Raw genomic sequence first — 17336 nt, forward strand, 5'->3', positions numbered from 1 at the left:
GAGAGGAGAGAGGGGGAGACAGGGGTGAGGAGGGAGAGAGGAGAGAGGGGGAGACAGGGGTGAGGAGGGAGAGAGGAGAGAGGGGGAGACATGGGTGAGGAGGGAGAGAGGAGAGAGGGGGAGACATGAGTGAGGAGGGAGAGAGGAGGGGAGAGGGGGAGACATGGGTTAGGAGGGGTAGAGGAGGAGACATGGGTGAGGAGGGAGAGAGGAGAGAGGGGGAGACATGGGTGAGGAGGGGGAGAGGAGGAGAGAGGGGGAGACATGGGTGAGGAGGGAGAGAGGAGGAGAGAGGGGGAGACATGGGTGAGGAGGGGGAGAGGAGGAGAGAGGGGGAGACATGGGTGAGGACCGGGGAACAGGGAGAGAGGGGGAGACATGGGTTATGCCCGGGGGGAGGGAGAGACGCTACCTTTCCCCCACACCAGGATGTTGCCGCTGGAGTCTCCTGTGATGGCGTCTCCGTTCTCTGCAAACGTCACGCAGATGACGAACTTGGGCTTCTCCTGTTTCTGGAGGAGACAAGAGGACAAACCACCTGCTGATTAGATTGGGTGTTGTTTATTTAATTCGAACAATCCGGAATAGAAAGAGAGAGGTGATTCTCCATCCTAATAGAACACCACCATGGAAGGCCTGGAATAGAGTCTTAATAAGTCTTAAGTCTTTAAAACAGGGTCCCTCTAGGTTCACCGCACACTGTGAAGGCTCAGTAGGAGGAGCTGGATCCCTACCTCAAACAGGCCTTGCTTCTTCACCAGCAGGCCTTTCTCCAGGGTCCAGAAGTGGAGGTGAGACTTGCCGCAGGTGATGATGACGTGACTGTCTGTGGGGTGGAAGTCTGCAGCGAACATCGACTCGTTGGAGCACTAGGGTAAACACACACACACACACACACACACACACACACACGGACACGGTCAACAGCAGAACCGAGGGGGCACAGCACGCACACGTACACACATCCAAGCACGCACATGGACTGGTCAACAGGTCCATGTCTCTGACACTCTCACACATACACACACACACACACACACACACACACACACACACACACACACACACACACACACACACACACACACACACACACACACACACACACACACACACACACACACACACACACACACCTTGACGTCAGCCAGGCGGTCCTCTCTCTGCCAGTCCCAGGCGGAGAGGACGTGGTCGTTGGAGTCGTCCACCACACACAGCGTGTTACCACCGTTCTGTAACACAACATCAACAACAACAAACAACAACTTGTCAACGGACGTTTCCATGGCGAAGCAGCCTCCTGTTTCCAGGGGAGCGATCATGTGACCCAGGTGTGTGGGCGTCGGCCTCGGGTCACTCACCGACTTGGAGAAGGCCAGGCAGGCCACGCCCCGGTCGAAGAACCCGGTGCCAAGAACGTGGAGCGTGTTGAGGCTGACGGAGTCCCACACACGCACGTGAGGAGCCAGCTGCAAACACACACATACACACAGACACACACACACACACACACACAGATGCATGCACACACAGATGCATGCACACACACACACACAGACATGCATACACACACCCATGAACACAGACATACAAATGCACTCATCGTTGACACAAACACATACATACAGAAACAAACACACACACACACAAATTGATGTTAAAAAATTTTAATTTCTATGTTGAATGGCCCTCAGTCCTTACGAATGGGTAACAATTTATACAGATTTTAACAATCAAATACTGGGGCTCAGTGCTTTAAATCAGCACTGAGTTATTATGGTTTATTGTATATTAAGTAATGTGAGCTAATACTACATACACTCAATACACTTCCCCTCATTCCATTGATTCATGGGAGACGCTACGATGCTAAATGTATCGGAACACAGCCCTTACCTTGCCGTCACACGATGTTCCCGCCACCTGGCCGGTTGCTATGGTGATTTTGTCAGGATGAACAGCCAGGCTGGTGAGAAGGAAAACAACAAACACAGAAAGAGATATGACGCAGTAGTTTGATCTCAATGAGTAAGGAGACAAGGGGTGTGTTATCCCCCGCCGCATCCCATAAACCCCTTCCTCGACCACGGTCAGGGAGAGGCCGCGGTGGAGATGATCAGCAGAGCTAGCTCTGTGCTAGTGGGCCCGAGATCAAGCCTCAGGATGCTGGTGGTTACTGCCCCCCCCCCCCAAACGTCACTCACACGTAGACACATCCCCCAACGAGAGTAGCCCCTCATTATTGCAATGGTATTGTGTGTTGTCAATCCTCACTTTACTCCTATAGAGAGACAGGACTGTGTGTGCGTGTGTGCGCTCATGCCCCTGGGCGCGTGCCTCCCTCACCACTTGACGTTGTCCATGTGTGTGTGTACGTGCGTGAGTGCCTCCCTCACCACGTGACGTTGTCTGTGGGTGTGTGTGTGTGTGTGTGTACATGCCTGAGTGTGCGTGCTTTCGTGTGTCTCTCAGCACTTGATGTTGTCCGTGTGTGTGTGTACGTGCGTGCGTGCCTCCCTCACCACTTGACGTTGTCTGTGTGTGTGTGTGTGTCCGTGCGTGTGTGCCTCACCATTTGATGTCGTCCGTGTGCCCGGTGTAGTGTCTCTGCAGCCTCTCGTCCACATTGAACAGCACCACCACCGAGGCGATGAAGTACACCGTCTCCCCGGTGGGCATCAGGTAGAGGTTGGAGCGGCAGTCGCGGCCCCGGTAACCGTATCTGAGCGTTGTGGCGGTCAAGGAGTCACATCGAAGTCACACGGCCGGCTAGGTAAAGGTTTATTCTTCTGTCCATCGACAGCTGTTTGAAGGGCTGAAGTTAAGCTGCACCGTTTTATCTGTCGTCTCATCATGTTCTACTTAGAATAATTGTAATACACGATAATCCTAATGCAATCTACATGTTATCTAACTCCAATACAAACAACATTACAGCGCTAATGGAATTGAAGAGTAAACTCAGTTAGTGGTTTATCTATCTTTCAAACCAGTGTTATGAGTGCCAAACTTCGGTCTGTATTAAGCAGAACCGTCTCTACTTTGGATCTACTCTGGATCTCCTCAAGACTGCTGAGACAGAGGAGAAGAAGAGAAACAGCAGTTGTCTCTGGCCAGCTGCTGACCTTGTTGACCTCATGTTGGTCTGGGGGGACGGGGGGTAAGGGACACGTTGTTCTGCTGTGGGGCCGCAGTAAGAAAAGAGCCACATTCACTCTGACAGACTGAGTGCAGAGCTGTCAATCACAACCCCCTCCCTCCCCTGACCTTACAACAGATCAATATCGGATTAAAATGTCATCAGAAAAAAAAGAATCCAACCCTTACTCTCTGTTTCTCCCTGCAACACACCAAGTAAACATGCTATAGCGGTTTCTTTGTGTCAGGAAACGCATGTCTGCACTAAATCACTATCACCACGGTAATGGATACACCCAGTCCAGCTTGAGTTTGCTCCCAGGCAGGTCGGCTTTGGCCTCCAGGCAGTAGGGCTCCACCTGGTCTCTGGGCATGAACATGGTGACCGGGCGGCCCTTTAAGAACATCTTCACATAGCCCTCCTCTGGAGGAAGCAACACACAGGAGTCAGTGAGGGCCACAAACAACGATGGAGGCTTCAGATGGAGAGCGCTTCAGAGTGATGATGACATGAAAAGATGAAATGGACGTATGAAATTAGTAGTATAAGCGATTGTGAAATGATGATAAAACAATGGGTATAAAACGAATAAGCATAACTGTGGCTCACAGAGCAGAAGGTCAATGCAATGGAAGAGTAAGAATGAAGGTGCGACAAAAAAGACAGAGATGAAAGCAATTTTAAACAAAAAGGTACTTAAGTTCGTCATTGAATTTCAAACCGAGTGCCCTTTTAAGTGACTTTATTAGTCATTTGAAACACATGACAGCAGAAGGCATGAATGAAGTGACAGAGATTGGTGTAAAGTGTCACCCTTTGACCTTCAGGTCTGAGGAGATGTGAACCAACAACACACACAAGCAGAAGCATCTTTATGGAAGTCAAGCATAATGAGGCACAGAACCAGTCAAACATATACATGCTTTTTTAATATTTCAATAGACAAATAACATGCAGAAAACATAAATGAAACCAAACAATACGTTATTAACGACAAAAAGTAGCAATTCCGAAAATATCTAACGTAACAATCAAACATATATTTAAATATTGTTTGCTTCCAGGGGCTTGGGGCTAAGAGATTGTTTTCTCTTTTCACTAAATTTAGTGTTATGAATCATGACATGCCACTCTAATGACAAGCGACAGTAAAAACAAATAAATCGTATATATGTTGTGTCTGAAAATACGAAACTGTAAAAAAAAAAACGAAAGAACAAGCGGGAAGGAACAAGGAAGACGCTATGAGGTATGATGGCTTCAAACAGTGGACTGCGATAAAAATAGCATCCCTGTCAGGCTAGCTAGCATATGTCAAAGCTAGCTGCCTGTCTGTTGAGTTCAGAAGCATGACTGGATCTCAGTAAAATAACGGGCTCAGTAGCATACCAGGAGCTCAGTTGCATAGCTGGACCTCAGTATCATACTTGGTCCTCGGTAGCATACCTGGGGCTCGATAGCATACCTGGGGCTTGGTAGCATACCTAGGGCTAGGTAGCATACCTGGGGCTATAGCATACCTGGGGCTAGGTAGAATACCTGGACCTCGGTAGCATACCTGGGACTAGGTAGCATTACTGGACCTCAGCAGCATAGCTTACGCTCAGTAGCATACCTGGAGCTGGGTAGCATACCTGGGGCTCAGTAGCATAGCTTGACCTCAGTAGCATAGCTGGGGCTCAGTAGCACACCTGGGGCTAGGTAGCATACCTGGGGCTCAGTAGCATACCTGGAGATAGCATACCTGGGGCTAAATGGCATAGCTGGACCTCAGTAGCATACCTGGGGCTCAGTAGCATACCTGGGGCTAGGTAGCATACCTGGGGCTAGGTTGCACAACTGGGGCTCAGTAGCATACCTGGGGCTAGGTAGCATACCTGGGGTTAGGTAGCATACCTGGAGCTCAGTAGCATACCTGGGGCTAGGTAGCATACCTGGGGCTCAGTAGCATATCTGGAAGTAGTGACTGGGGGAGCGAACGGGGCCACGGTAGCTTGGCGTATCGAGGGGCCTGAAGGCCGACTGACTCAGGCTCCTTGACTTCCTCAACTGCAGGCTAATACTGGGGGTCTTCCGGACCCCCGCGGTCCTGCTCGGGCCCCCGGCCTGGAGGGAGGGGCCAGGGGGGCTGACGGCCGGGGGGGGCGCTAGCGCCTTCAGACCGGCGGAGCGGCAGTCGGATCCGGTGCGCTTGGCAGTGGAGCTGAGGTACAGCTGCACCGTGACTATAGCAGCAGATGGAATGGCGGGGGCGGGGCAAGTCAGGATGTAGAACACACAGAGCCAATTGGAGAAGAAAGAGGGTGGGGGCGGAGCCAGTCACTCGGGACCAGGAAGGAGAGGAGATGCAGAAAAGATCAAAGTCAGAATTTGGAATGGCTGTGTGTTTTGTTCTATTAGACGAACCAATCTGACATAGGACACGGTGTTCATTCTGCATATTTATATCTCATGTTTGTGGACATCTCCGTTCTTGGTTTGAAATGCAACAACATAGCCAAATAGTTTAATGTTTTTTGAGAAGGCTTCACAAAACCCTCTGATCATCACCATGTATTTCAGGGATTATTTCCCTGTCAGTTCCATGAATAGGAACGCCTTGACTCGATGCTCCAGGCTTTGACAAAAACCACAAGGAGCGAAATCAAAAAGATCTCCATGGAAACAAAAGAAACACTGGGACCGATCTCAGTGCAAATATACAAAATATGGGTAGAGGGAGAGAGAGAATAAGAGAGAGAAAGAGCAAGTGAAAGAAAGTGAGAGAGAGTGAGAACGAGAGCGAGAGAAAGAGCGAAAGAGAAAGAGGGAGAAAGAGAGAGAGAGAGTGAGAGAGAGAGAGAGAGAAAGAGAGAGAGAGAGAGAGAGAGAGAGAGAGAGAGAGAGAGAGAGAGAGAGAGAGAGAGAGAGAGAGAGAGAGAGGTTGCACAGGCGGAAATCCTCTACTTATTCAGAAGCAAAGGATTCTCGGAACGGTGGAGTCGAGGGTTTTGGAACTCGGCGTGGAGGAAAGTGTCGGGATTCTTTGTGCTGTTACTATGGTGACAGAGCGCTAAATACCCGGCGTGCAAAAAAGTGGGGCAGAGCCGTTGGCAAACACACACGCACACACAGCGAGAAAAGTGGCAGTTTTCATCCGCAGCTAATCGACTGGTGTTGACAGGGACACACGGCAACCACTGCAAGCTCACACACAGGGATAGCTCAGTGTCGCTGAAGCAGCGCGTGTGTGTGTGTGTGTTTGGCGTGTGCGTCTGTGTTTGTGTGTGTAATTAGGCGTGCATGTGTCTTGAATATGTGCGTCTGTATGTTTGGTGTGCTTGTGTGTGTGTATGTGTGTTGAGGTGTGCGTGTGTGCGTGTGTGTGTGGTAAGGTGTGTGTGTATGTATGCGTCTGTGTGTGTGTGTGTGTGTGTGTGTGTGTGTGTGCGTGAGTCTGCGTGTGCGTGTGGGTCCGCGTCTGGGTGCGTGCGAGTCTGTGTGTTCATCTGTGCGCGAATATGTGTGGGTGTGTTCATATGTGTGTGTGTTAGTCAGCTCAGTGTGCGGGGCAGCAGCTACCACACAGGGACATCTTCTGGTCCCTCCCCTCTGCGTCCACAGCTCTCTGAGTGCAGCGCACTGAAACAACCGCTGTCGGGGTCGTATATAACCCTCCAAATCCTCCTGCCTCCAACTGTCAACCAACCACTTCCTGTGTGAGCGGCACCTCGCGCTTTGGCAGAGGGGCCTCGCGGATGCAGCACCACCCTGAGAGCTGTGGAGGCCCGAGGGGTCAGGGGAAGCGGGTATGTGTGTGGGGTGGGGGGGGGGGGGGGGGGGGGGCAGGGGGCAGTGGTGGTGGTGGGCGGGGCTGGGCTGGGGGTGGGAGGGGCTGGGCTTGGGGGGGGAGGGGCCTACCTTTGCAGTGGGTCACCCGTCGAGTCCCTTGTGGCCACATAGGGAGACAGAAGGACGGGTGAGGGAGGGTGTGTCTGTCCTCACCCCCTCAGGGGGGGGAGGAGCTTCCTGCCGGTTCTAACAGGCTCCTCCCCTCCCTGTGTTAATGTCTCGCACGTCACATGAATCATAATATAGTTATAGAACGTATTATATATGATGTATTTTATGTTATATTATACGTTTTATATTTAAAGGGGACATATCATGCGACCAGGTGTGAGTGTGATTAGCCATTACAAGCAGGTTTGAAAATGTGCAGCATTGTGACATCACAGGTGGGCGTGTCCCCCTAGATGTGTGCTGGGTAGATCAGCCTACCAGCCTACCCAGTGGACTGCAGCAAACGTTGCTCGTCTATCCGTCACACATCTAGGTGGTCACGCCCACTTGTGATGTCTCCTGCCCTACCAACATCCCAGCTGGGTTCAGTAGCGCTGTAGCCGTAGCCGCAGATGGCAGAAATTAGTCTCCATTTTTGAAAACGGCTTGTAATGGCTAATCACACTCGCACCTGGTGGTATGATATGTCCCCTTTAAGACTCAAAACACCCTTTAGGTGACTGCTGCTCTTTGTTGAAACACGGATCGAATATATATCTATTGTTCAGGTCAGATTAGTCGTTCAAACAATAGATCATTAAAGACTTTCTTATGATTACATCGGCCTGTTTGTGATTGCATGGGATCAGAGCTGCCCGGTGGGCCTGCTCTCTGCTGGGGTCAGTGATTCCGGTTGTTTCTGGCTGATTACTGCGCTAGTTCACATCCCAGAAGCTGGCCTGAGCAGGCAGCCCCTGGGGGGTAATAGGTCTGAATCGACTTAAACGTCTAAGTCATCGGTTTCCCCTGAAGAACGTTTCTCTTCCTGGGCGGATGATGCCAGATAACATCGTCCTTAGCACTTTCTCAGAGGATTATCGCTACGTTTACAAGGATTTACCACGGCGAGACAGACGCTAATGAGAAGCTAAAATCGTTTTCTCACTGGTTCACAGCCTCTCTCCTAATTTGATGATGTTGGATAGTAGCAGCAGCAGGCGTTTTATCGAAAAAATAACTGTTTTTACAAAGATGCTTTTCTGACATCGTCTTCATCGCAGTTAGTACCACTTTTTGTTGGGCTGAATAAAAAAGATAACATTTTTCCCCCAACTGTCTATTTTAGATTAAAACATAACTACGCGAAAACGTACGCTAAACAAAACAATCAAATTATATTCATGACAGACAAATGGTCAACAAATCAAAAGGGTTGAGCAGGCGATGGATGGGTGATGGTTGGATGATGATAAATGGAGATTTGAGGGATGTTGTAGCAGGAGATCATCATGACAGAATATACCGTAGGTATTGTTGTTCTCTTGGTGTAGGGAGTGCTTTTAATCAACAGTACATCTACATCATTTAGTTTAGCAGCTATGTAATATCAATATTTATTTATATATATTAAGAGTGGATTCATTCAACACACACACACACACACACACACACACACACACACACACACACACACACACACACACACAGTGTGTGTGTGTTTAATCACTGCCCCTGACAGCGGGAGAGTGCCTCGTTCTCTTACCTGCATTGAATATGGGCTCCCTCTGCCGGCTGCTGCAAGGTAAACAGGTAAACAACCACATCCTGTCAATACTCCTCCAACCCCACCAACACCTGTCTCTCCCTGAGACACACCGCTCAATCAATCTCCCAAGACCAGCTGTCACTTACTCTCACGTGGAATATAACGGTTAAAAAAATGCTATTTCACATTACGTCAAATATGTTCTATATTTTTAATCATATACTATCATAAAACGGCTACCATGAGAGCACGGTGCCCTGGATGCCCCGCCCTGCTCCGGTACCTTGAGCGAGCAGAGCTTGTGATTGGCTGGTTTGTACAGAGTGGGAGTGGGTCAGCTACCTGTCACTCCTCTTGCCGCTGGAGTTGCTGCCGGTGGATCCGGCGCGGGTCCGGTTGCCCTTGGTCTCGCCCGAGTCCCTCCTGGTGAGCGTGCCCATGTGCTCGTTGGAGTTGGCCCTCCTCACAGTGCTGGGGGGGGGGGTGGGCAGGGGGAAGAGGAAGAGCGCAGAACCAATGAAGGACTTCACAATAAAAGCCTCACCCGAGGGTACATTGATTATGATTATTTCCATGTGAACTCAGCCTCCTTCATCTCCAGTAAACCAGGTACGATCAACAGAGCCCTGAGAAGGACGGCGGGATGTGTGAGTAGTGGCACATGTTCATGTGTTCATTTGGGTGTTATCGGGCAAAATATAGAGGAAGTGACAGGGAAGCAAAAAGTCTAATAAACGATAAAATGGACCCCTCCTGTCATGCAGCCATACGCAAACACACACACACACACACACACACACACACACACACACACACACACACACACACACACACACACACACACACACACACACACACACACTGCGTATCCCCTTGTGTTGTTTCCCTACATCAGGCCCATGGCCGTGCCTTTATAAAGGACCTCCAGAACAGAACGGGAGAGCAGATGCACACAGCAGTGCAGAGCAGACAGCCTGCCTGCATATTCACACAAAGGAAAGCAGCCAATCAGCAGTCCATGTGCTGGCAGCCCCAGTCACACCTAATCCAGCCTCCCAGCGGGGGGGCCCATTCACACCAGCCCTGTCTGGATAACCCCTGTACTGGGATGTAGGTCTGTTTGGATGTGGATGTGTGGTGTGAGAGAGAGAGAGAGAGAGAGAGAGAGAGAGAGAGAGAGAGAGAGAGAGAGAGAGAGAGAGAGAGAGAGAGAGAGAGAGAGAGAGAGAGAGAGAGAGAGAAAGAGAGAGAGAGAGAGATTCACATGATATATTATTATAACAATTAAAATGGAAGACAGAGAAAATGCCCATTGGTAACTGGAGGATGTAGACGTAGGTCTTTACATTTACATAAGGAGATTTTGCTGACGCTTTTATCTAAAGCGACCTACAGCTATTCATTCACACACCGACGGCAGAGTCAACCACGCAGGGCCACAGCCAGCTCGTTGGGAGCAGTCAGGGTGAGGCGTCTTAAGTGACAAATATATTAGTTGCATTTTAATTGATTATTGAATTGAAGGGATTTGAGATGGATTACTGGGGCTTATATTTAGTATGCAAGATCATTAATCAATATCTTTGATAGATCAGGGATGATGTATTAGTTTCCGTTTGACCAATCATATTACTTTTGGCCTTCTCACCTGAGTGGTCGGTAGAAATACCTGGACGAACCGGATGGAAACAACCAGGAAGTGACATCACAAGTTTGAAAGACAAAGCACATAGACATAAGGGAACGCAACATAAGACACAAGGACAGGCCACAATAGGCTCCTGATAGGACGAGAAAGACAAGGAGGAGGGACAACACAGGACACAAGAGGCTCCTGATAGGACGAGGAGGACAAGGAGGAGGGACAACACAGGACACAACAGCTTCTTGATAGGACGAGGAGGGACAACACAGCTCAGAGACAACAGCTTCCTGATAGGATGAGGAGGACGAGGGGCAGGGAAAACACAGGTTCCGGATAGGAAGAGGAGGAGGAGGAGGGACAACACAGGACACCACAGGCACCTGATAAAAGGAGGCCAAGGAGGAGGGACAAGATGTGAAAGGGAGTCTGAAGCCATGGAAAACTATTTGCGTTGTATTTTGAGCCACAGATATTCACTGTTTTGTGTGTTTACGGACATATGTTTTAGGAGGCTTGGGCTAATGGAGCCAGTGGGAACAACTCCAGTTTTAAGGACCATATCATATTGAAGAGCAAAACTGACAATAAATAAAACATATGAAAAAATAAAAATGAACAGCAAACACAACGCGTATCCCAGCAACCACTGCTGCACGCTCAGGAAACGGGTTAACTCGAGTGTAGCTAACGACAGCTCCCTCTGCCTCTGCTAACCCCAGAGAGTCCCATGAGGAGCACAGTGGCGTTCGTGGGGGTCCGTGGGGGGTCTGTGCGGGTCCGCTGTGTGTGAGGGGACGTAGGGCAGCGACATTGATGAAGACGCCGCAGAGCTAATGAGGCTCACTTGTCATGAAAGGCTCCCTCTCCCCTCCATTACGTTATGGTAATGGACGCCCCGCGACCGGCAGACCCCAGAGCAGCCCTACTGTTCCTCTGACAGACCAGACGGATCATGCGTGTTAACACATACACACACATTTGCCCACACACACACATACACACACACACACACACACACACACACACACACACACACAGACACACACACGCACACACAATGAGCGGCAACCACACACACACACGCCTTCTCGAGGTGAACTGAATCTGAATCTGCCACAACTGAGGCGGAGAGATATCCCCATTCAGTTGTTTTCGGCCTGGTGAAATGTCAGCCGCTACGTTTATAATGAGCCCCGCAGAGCAGGTTTAGGAGGGAGGGAACCAGGTACTGACACGTGGTTCCTATCTTACACGTGTCTGGGGGAGGCAGAAGGTCAGGCTGGGTTTCTGCCACGTAAGATGCAGATTTATTCATTCCTTGATAAGGTAGAGGCGCGGAATGTAAATGAGCTGATTACACTGGAGGTTCTCTCACCTCCTATTGGCTGAGAGAGGAGCGTCCTTCCTGGATCCCATCCCGGACGGGGAGGGTAAGGTCCCGCTGCCCTTCTTTGGTAGGACGGTCCCGTTGTTGACGGTGGGCCTCAGCGGCAGCGTGGCGATCATGGGTCTGGCTGGAGGGAGAAGGCAGCGTCAGACAGCGTGCTGGGACACTTCAAACAATCGGTCGCTTTTCCTTCAGGGATATATATAGTCAGGCTTAAAACGGAAGGATCAGGACGTGTGTGTATGTGTGGGTGGGGTCTTTGTGTGTGTGTGTGTGTGTATGTGTGTGTGTGTGTGTGTGTGTGTGTGTGTGTGTGTGTGTGTGTGTGTGTGTGTGTTTATGTGTGTGCGGTGGGGTCTCTGTGTGCTGGATGTAAATCATGGTATAAATAATGTAAGGCTACGATTAATGCCACAGTGGCATATTTTTCAAGGTCCAACAGTTTAAATAGTGTGTGTGTGTGTGTGTGTGTGTGTGTGTGTGTGTGTGTGTGTGTGTGTGTGTGTGTGTGTGTGTATGTATGTGTATGTGTTTGTGTGTAAGTGTGTGTGTGTACAAGAGATAGAGAGAGTGAGAGAGAGAGAGAGAGAGAGAGAGAGAGAGAGAGAGAGAGAGAGAGAGAGAGAGAGAGAGAGAGAGAGAGAGAGAGTGTTTGCTTGTCTCTCTGTGTGTTGGTGAGTGCGTGCGTGCGTTCATATATATGTGTGTGGTATGCGCAGTGGCGCAGTGGTAAGCATGCGTCTTTCGGTGTTTACACACAAACCCCACAGCACCACTGAGACATCACAGTATCAGCTCAAACAGTTCCAGACCGAAGGACCGCAGGAATAGCCATGTGTACACTACTTGGTGGTCACTAGCTTAGGGATGCGTGCGTTTCAACCGCAGAAGTTAACTCTCCGTCCGCGTCAGACAAGACGGGTCATCACACAAAAGGTCAGAGCAACCAGTCAGAGCAATCAGCCTCACTAGCCTCAACAGGGACATTTAGATGAGCTTCTGCACAGACCTCCTCAGTGTGGGAGCACAGAGGACCGCGCCCCGCCAGGGAACGCACACACTAAATGAGACACGCGTTCAATCACTCATCTACTCATAAATCCTTTTTAATAATTGACGTCCGCCATAACAACATTATGGTCCAGATCGAACGCTCGATGGAACACTGTCTGCCAGCATCAACATCATCACTCCTAATATTAATCTGTGAGAGGACCATGCTCCAGCCGTGTGGTGACGCCATGACCTGTATTATTGATGATGTGTGCTGCTCCATCTCTCTAATGCATGCTAGTGCACTCATGCCTATTTAAGGGAGGGCAGGCCGCTATAAGGGACAGGGGGAGGGGGGGACAGTGCTTCAGGGTGGGTTAAAGTGGCAAGATGGCTGCTGCGGGTGTGGTCATTCTGGGGGGCGAGGGGGGGGGGGAGTAGGGGGAGAGTAGGGGAGAGTAGGGGGAGTAGGCTACACACCCCAGCAGAGCCTACCTGGCCTCTCCAAAACACCGTCTGCTGAGGGGGATTTTCTCATCAAAGCAGGTTCTACACACACACACACACACACACACACACACACACACACACACACACACACACACACACACACACACACACACACACACACACACACACATAAACACACACACACACACAAACACAGACTCATACATACACCACACACACACACAGGGAGGAAGGGGGGAGGATGAAGAGGAGGGGGTGGACAGCCAGGAAGAGCGCACGTGGGATCTGAAGAATCCTTCTGCAGCGGAAGATGGATTCTACCGGGCCGGCTCCTTACTCCGAAATGTACTTCTTTCATATTATTGAGAGTTTAAACCTTGGCTTCACCTTGGTCGATATGTGTGCCAAATACTCTGACCCATCAGACCACAGATACGCAGTAATAACAATTCCCTTAGTGTGTGTCAATCACTGTGAAGATGGATCGAACCCACCACTGATTTAGAACTGATCTCACTTTGACATCCATGTTCCTCTGGCCATTCAAGGTATGTCTACTCTCCTCCTACTCTATTCTTCATGATCATGGACGTAGGGTTTGAGAGGGTCAGAGGTCAGCCCGACTGGGCCCTGATAGAGGAGCCTGAGAGAGATGCTCCACAACCTCCTTTGGGAAGAGTCTGGGCCGGGGGGGTGGGTGGGGGGGGGGTACCTTTGGTGGGGCCCCGCCGGGGACCCAGGGACTGCTGCTCCTCCGAGAGGTTGAGCCGGCGGACCACGTCGGCCAGGGCCGACTTCAGCAGCTGGATCTCGTCCTCCTGCATCTGGACGCGCTGCTCCAGGGACGCCACGCGGTCCGTCACCTCCATGCTGCTGGCCGCCGACGCACTGTCATCTGAGGAGGAGGAGGAGGAGGAGGAGGAGGAGGAGGAGGAGGAGGAGGAGGAGGAGGAGGACGAAGGGCAGGAGAAAGGGGAGGAGAAAGTCAATGACACAGGTTCAAAAACCCCCATCTGTGATACTCTTGTTTATCAGCCATCACTGCAACACTCGTTTCTATTGTTCAAACCCCAAAACGGTTTGATTCTTAATTTGGTTGGACACATAGAAGACCTCGTAGAGGGAGAGATAGAATGAAAGAAAGAACAAGAAAAGAGACAAAGAAAATATACGCCTAAAATAAACGACGTAGCATGGCCTCTAAAGACATGCTCTGATGGCAATATTTAAAAAGAACCGTTTGTCCATGAGGAGATATCTTCCCTTGAGCGGTACAAAGGGATTTTCTATTAAACAGCCCGATTCATGGTCTGTTTTGAATGGACACTCTGTACGCCTGTCTCCATAATTGCTATTCAACGTGTCTCGTTTGTTCTCTGTTAAAACACCGTAGCTTAACACCTTGGACTGCTGACACGCACACACACACACACACACACACACACACACACACACACACACACACACACACACACACACACACACACACACACACACACAAACAGGGACTGTTCTATTAGGCCTTTGATGTTAAAGTGGCATGTTGAAATATTAATGTAAATCATTGCTGTGTTTTCCCTGCAGACTAGCAATAAGAAGGCAATGCATAATGCATGAGAGCAGACATCTGGTGGCCAGACTCCTCCCTCCTGGAAAGGTTAAAGACGGACTTCACCCCCCACCATGCAGGTTTCTCAAACATGGAGATAAAATACTGGTTTCTGCTCTATATAAAATAATGGATTCAGGAAATGTGTTGGGGTCAACTTTGTGTGGTAAGCTATTAAACTCTCCAGATAAACCAAAGTGCTCCGGGGTCTTTGTGGACTGTGTATCCTCCATAGACTATAATCACATGGGTCTTCCATGATTTGATTAACGGTCATGTGAGCTGGTGTTGAAAGGGACAACACTAACACGGTTAATCACCGTGTGTTCAGCCAGGAAGGAGGAATACAACGACATTCAGCAATTCTTGTGTTTGTTCATTTCCCTCTTGGTCCAATGAAAGCAAATCATCATGGATTTTAGAGTGATGTTTGTTGTCAATGTGGTTATGTGGTTTTAACAATGATAAACAAGTTTATTATTCCTTGTTTTTTTATGCAAAATGTAAACTCCAAAATGCAAATTTATCAAGAATAGTGTTGACTACTATGGGGCAATAGATATTAAAAAAAAAGGTAGAGTTAAGATGTGGCTCTAACAATACAGTAGGGAACCTTGAAGCATTACCTTTGAGGAATCCCAGCAAATTCATAATGACTGAATAAACCAATTACTGATCCCACTCATTACTGATTCATCCACTGGCGGGTGAGCAGATGCAAGCACACACACACACACACATGTGCGCACAAACACAAAACAGCCAATACATTATTCACCGTTTTTTTCAGCTAGCATCCTTGTAAATTAACGGTGCAATTAGTGTTTTTAGTTAGTAACGGTTATTACTCTCAAACTCATCAGCTAAACACATTGCATGCCTCTTGAATGTGTGCTTCGTCTCTTGAATGTGTGTCTTCTCTTCAAATAAATGTGTGGGTTTCTCAGCCTGAGAACCAAACAGGCTTTAACCAAACATCTAAAGAATGTAATCTAAAGTAGGCCATGAACTAAGAGTACATTTGCTGTCCCAACAGAAACCAAGCGCTGCGATCCAAGATATGTCTCCATCAGTCTGCGCTGAAATGAGTCAGAAAGTGTAAACTCACCCAAATCACCTCCACCTCTCACTCATCGAAGACCATCCCAATACAGGCAACCCTTAGACCACGACTCTACCACACCCTGAGAATAGGACTCCCCTTTTATCCTCACCCCTTCACCATGACTCCCCTCTACCCTCACCCCTTCACCATGACTCCCCTCTACCCTCACCCCTTCACCATGACTCCCCTCTATCCTCACCCCTTCACCATGACTCCCATTCTATCCTCAACCCTACCTCACCCCTCATCATGACTCCCCTCTATCCTCACCCCTTCACCATGACTCCCCTTCTTTCCTCGACCCTACCTCACCTTGACTCCTCTCCCCCCTCTCCTCCCCCACCGGGCCCCTCACCATGACTCCTCTCCCCCCTCTCCTCCCTCCACCGGGCCCCTCACCATGACTCCTCTCCCCCCTCTCCTCCCCCAACGGGCCCCTCACCATGACTCCTCTCCCCCCCCCTCCTCCCCCACCGGGCCCCTCACCATGACTCCTCTCCCCCCTCTCCTCCCCCAACGGGCCCCTCACCATGACTCCTCTCCCCCCTCTCCTCCCCCCAATGGCCCCCTCACCATGACTCCTCTCCCCCCCCTCCTCCCCCACCGGGCCCCTCACCATGACTCCTCTCCCTCCCCTCCTCCCCCCAATGGCCCCCTCACCATGACTCCTCTCCCTCCCCTCCTCCCCCCAATGGCCCCCTCACCATGACTCCTCTCCCCCCTCTCCTCCCCCCACCGGCCCCCTCACCATGACTCCTCTCCCTCCTCTCCTCCCCCACCGGGCCCCTCACCATGACTCCTCTCCCCCCTCTCGTCCCCCACCGGGCCCCTCACCATGACTCCTCTCCCTCCCCTCCTCCCTCCCTCCTTTGAAGCGTCTCGCTGCTGTTTATTCATGCAGGAGCGGGCGGCAGCGCTGCAGATATCTCCAGGGACAAAGCCTATTCTATCTGCTGCACATCTGCTGCTGCGGCCCGCCTCGAGCCCCCGATACCAACGACCCGGACACCACGACACCCAGCGGTACCGGAGCCAGCTGTCAGGGCCCACAAGCCAGGGCTCCGGCACTCTGGAGCGGGAACCTAGAGGGCCCCTCTTAAAGGGCCCCCTCTCTCCCCACCAGGTGTGAGGGGGGTTGGCCATTAAAAGACGCTTCAAGATCGATCTCCATCATAGCGCTCCCAAATAATACGAGGTGGGAGTGAGTCATCCGCACATACACCACGATGATTGGTGTCAGGTAACATCATCACCGTGGAGGGTGAGACGTTGATGTGAATGGATGATGCAGAGGTTTGATTAAGGCCCATCAAAACCCTGTAAGGACGCTCGCATCGTGGCAGCTATGAAAAACACGTCCTGTGATGAGGGTGTCATCTTTCATTCTGCAAATAATTAATCACAGACACTCCACTGCTTTGTCTCACTCCCCCCCAGCCCCCACAGCCAACATCATCATC

At 50.4% G+C, this 17336-nt stretch overlaps 1 protein-coding gene across 6 annotated transcripts in view; it reads right to left on the reverse strand.

Moving 5' to 3' along the window:
* eml1 (EMAP like 1) overlaps window positions 1-17336 on the reverse strand; it is a 46966-nt gene that overhangs the window by 6102 nt on the left and 23528 nt on the right. For 3 of the 6 annotated variants that reach the window (XM_030356668.1, XM_030356672.1, XM_030356670.1), the window contains exons 2-13: window positions 13875-14057; window positions 11687-11825; window positions 9009-9137; window positions 8664-8695; window positions 7040-7066; window positions 3433-3562; window positions 2573-2722; window positions 1897-1966; window positions 1362-1469; window positions 1137-1232; window positions 735-869; window positions 413-512 (exon numbers count right to left, since the gene is read on the reverse strand). In XM_030356668.1, coding sequence (XP_030212528.1) covers window positions 413-512; window positions 735-869; window positions 1137-1232; window positions 1362-1469; window positions 1897-1966; window positions 2573-2722; window positions 3433-3562; window positions 7040-7066; window positions 8664-8695; window positions 9009-9137; window positions 11687-11825; window positions 13875-14031 — 1273 coding nt within the window. In that variant the 5' untranslated portion in view covers window positions 14032-14057. Of the gene's footprint in view, window positions 1-412; window positions 513-734; window positions 870-1136; window positions 1233-1361; window positions 1470-1896; window positions 1967-2572; window positions 2723-3432; window positions 3563-7039; window positions 7067-8663; window positions 8696-9008; window positions 9138-10314; window positions 11635-11686; window positions 11826-13874; window positions 14058-17336 lie in introns of those variants that run through there. The other 3 variants (XM_030356669.1, XM_030356671.1, XM_030356673.1) reach the window with 2 other exon arrangements.

This window comes from Gadus morhua, chromosome 5 (genome assembly GCF_902167405.1).
Source record: "Gadus morhua chromosome 5, gadMor3.0, whole genome shotgun sequence".
In the NCBI taxonomy this organism is placed as follows: domain Eukaryota; kingdom Metazoa; phylum Chordata; class Actinopteri; order Gadiformes; family Gadidae; genus Gadus; species Gadus morhua.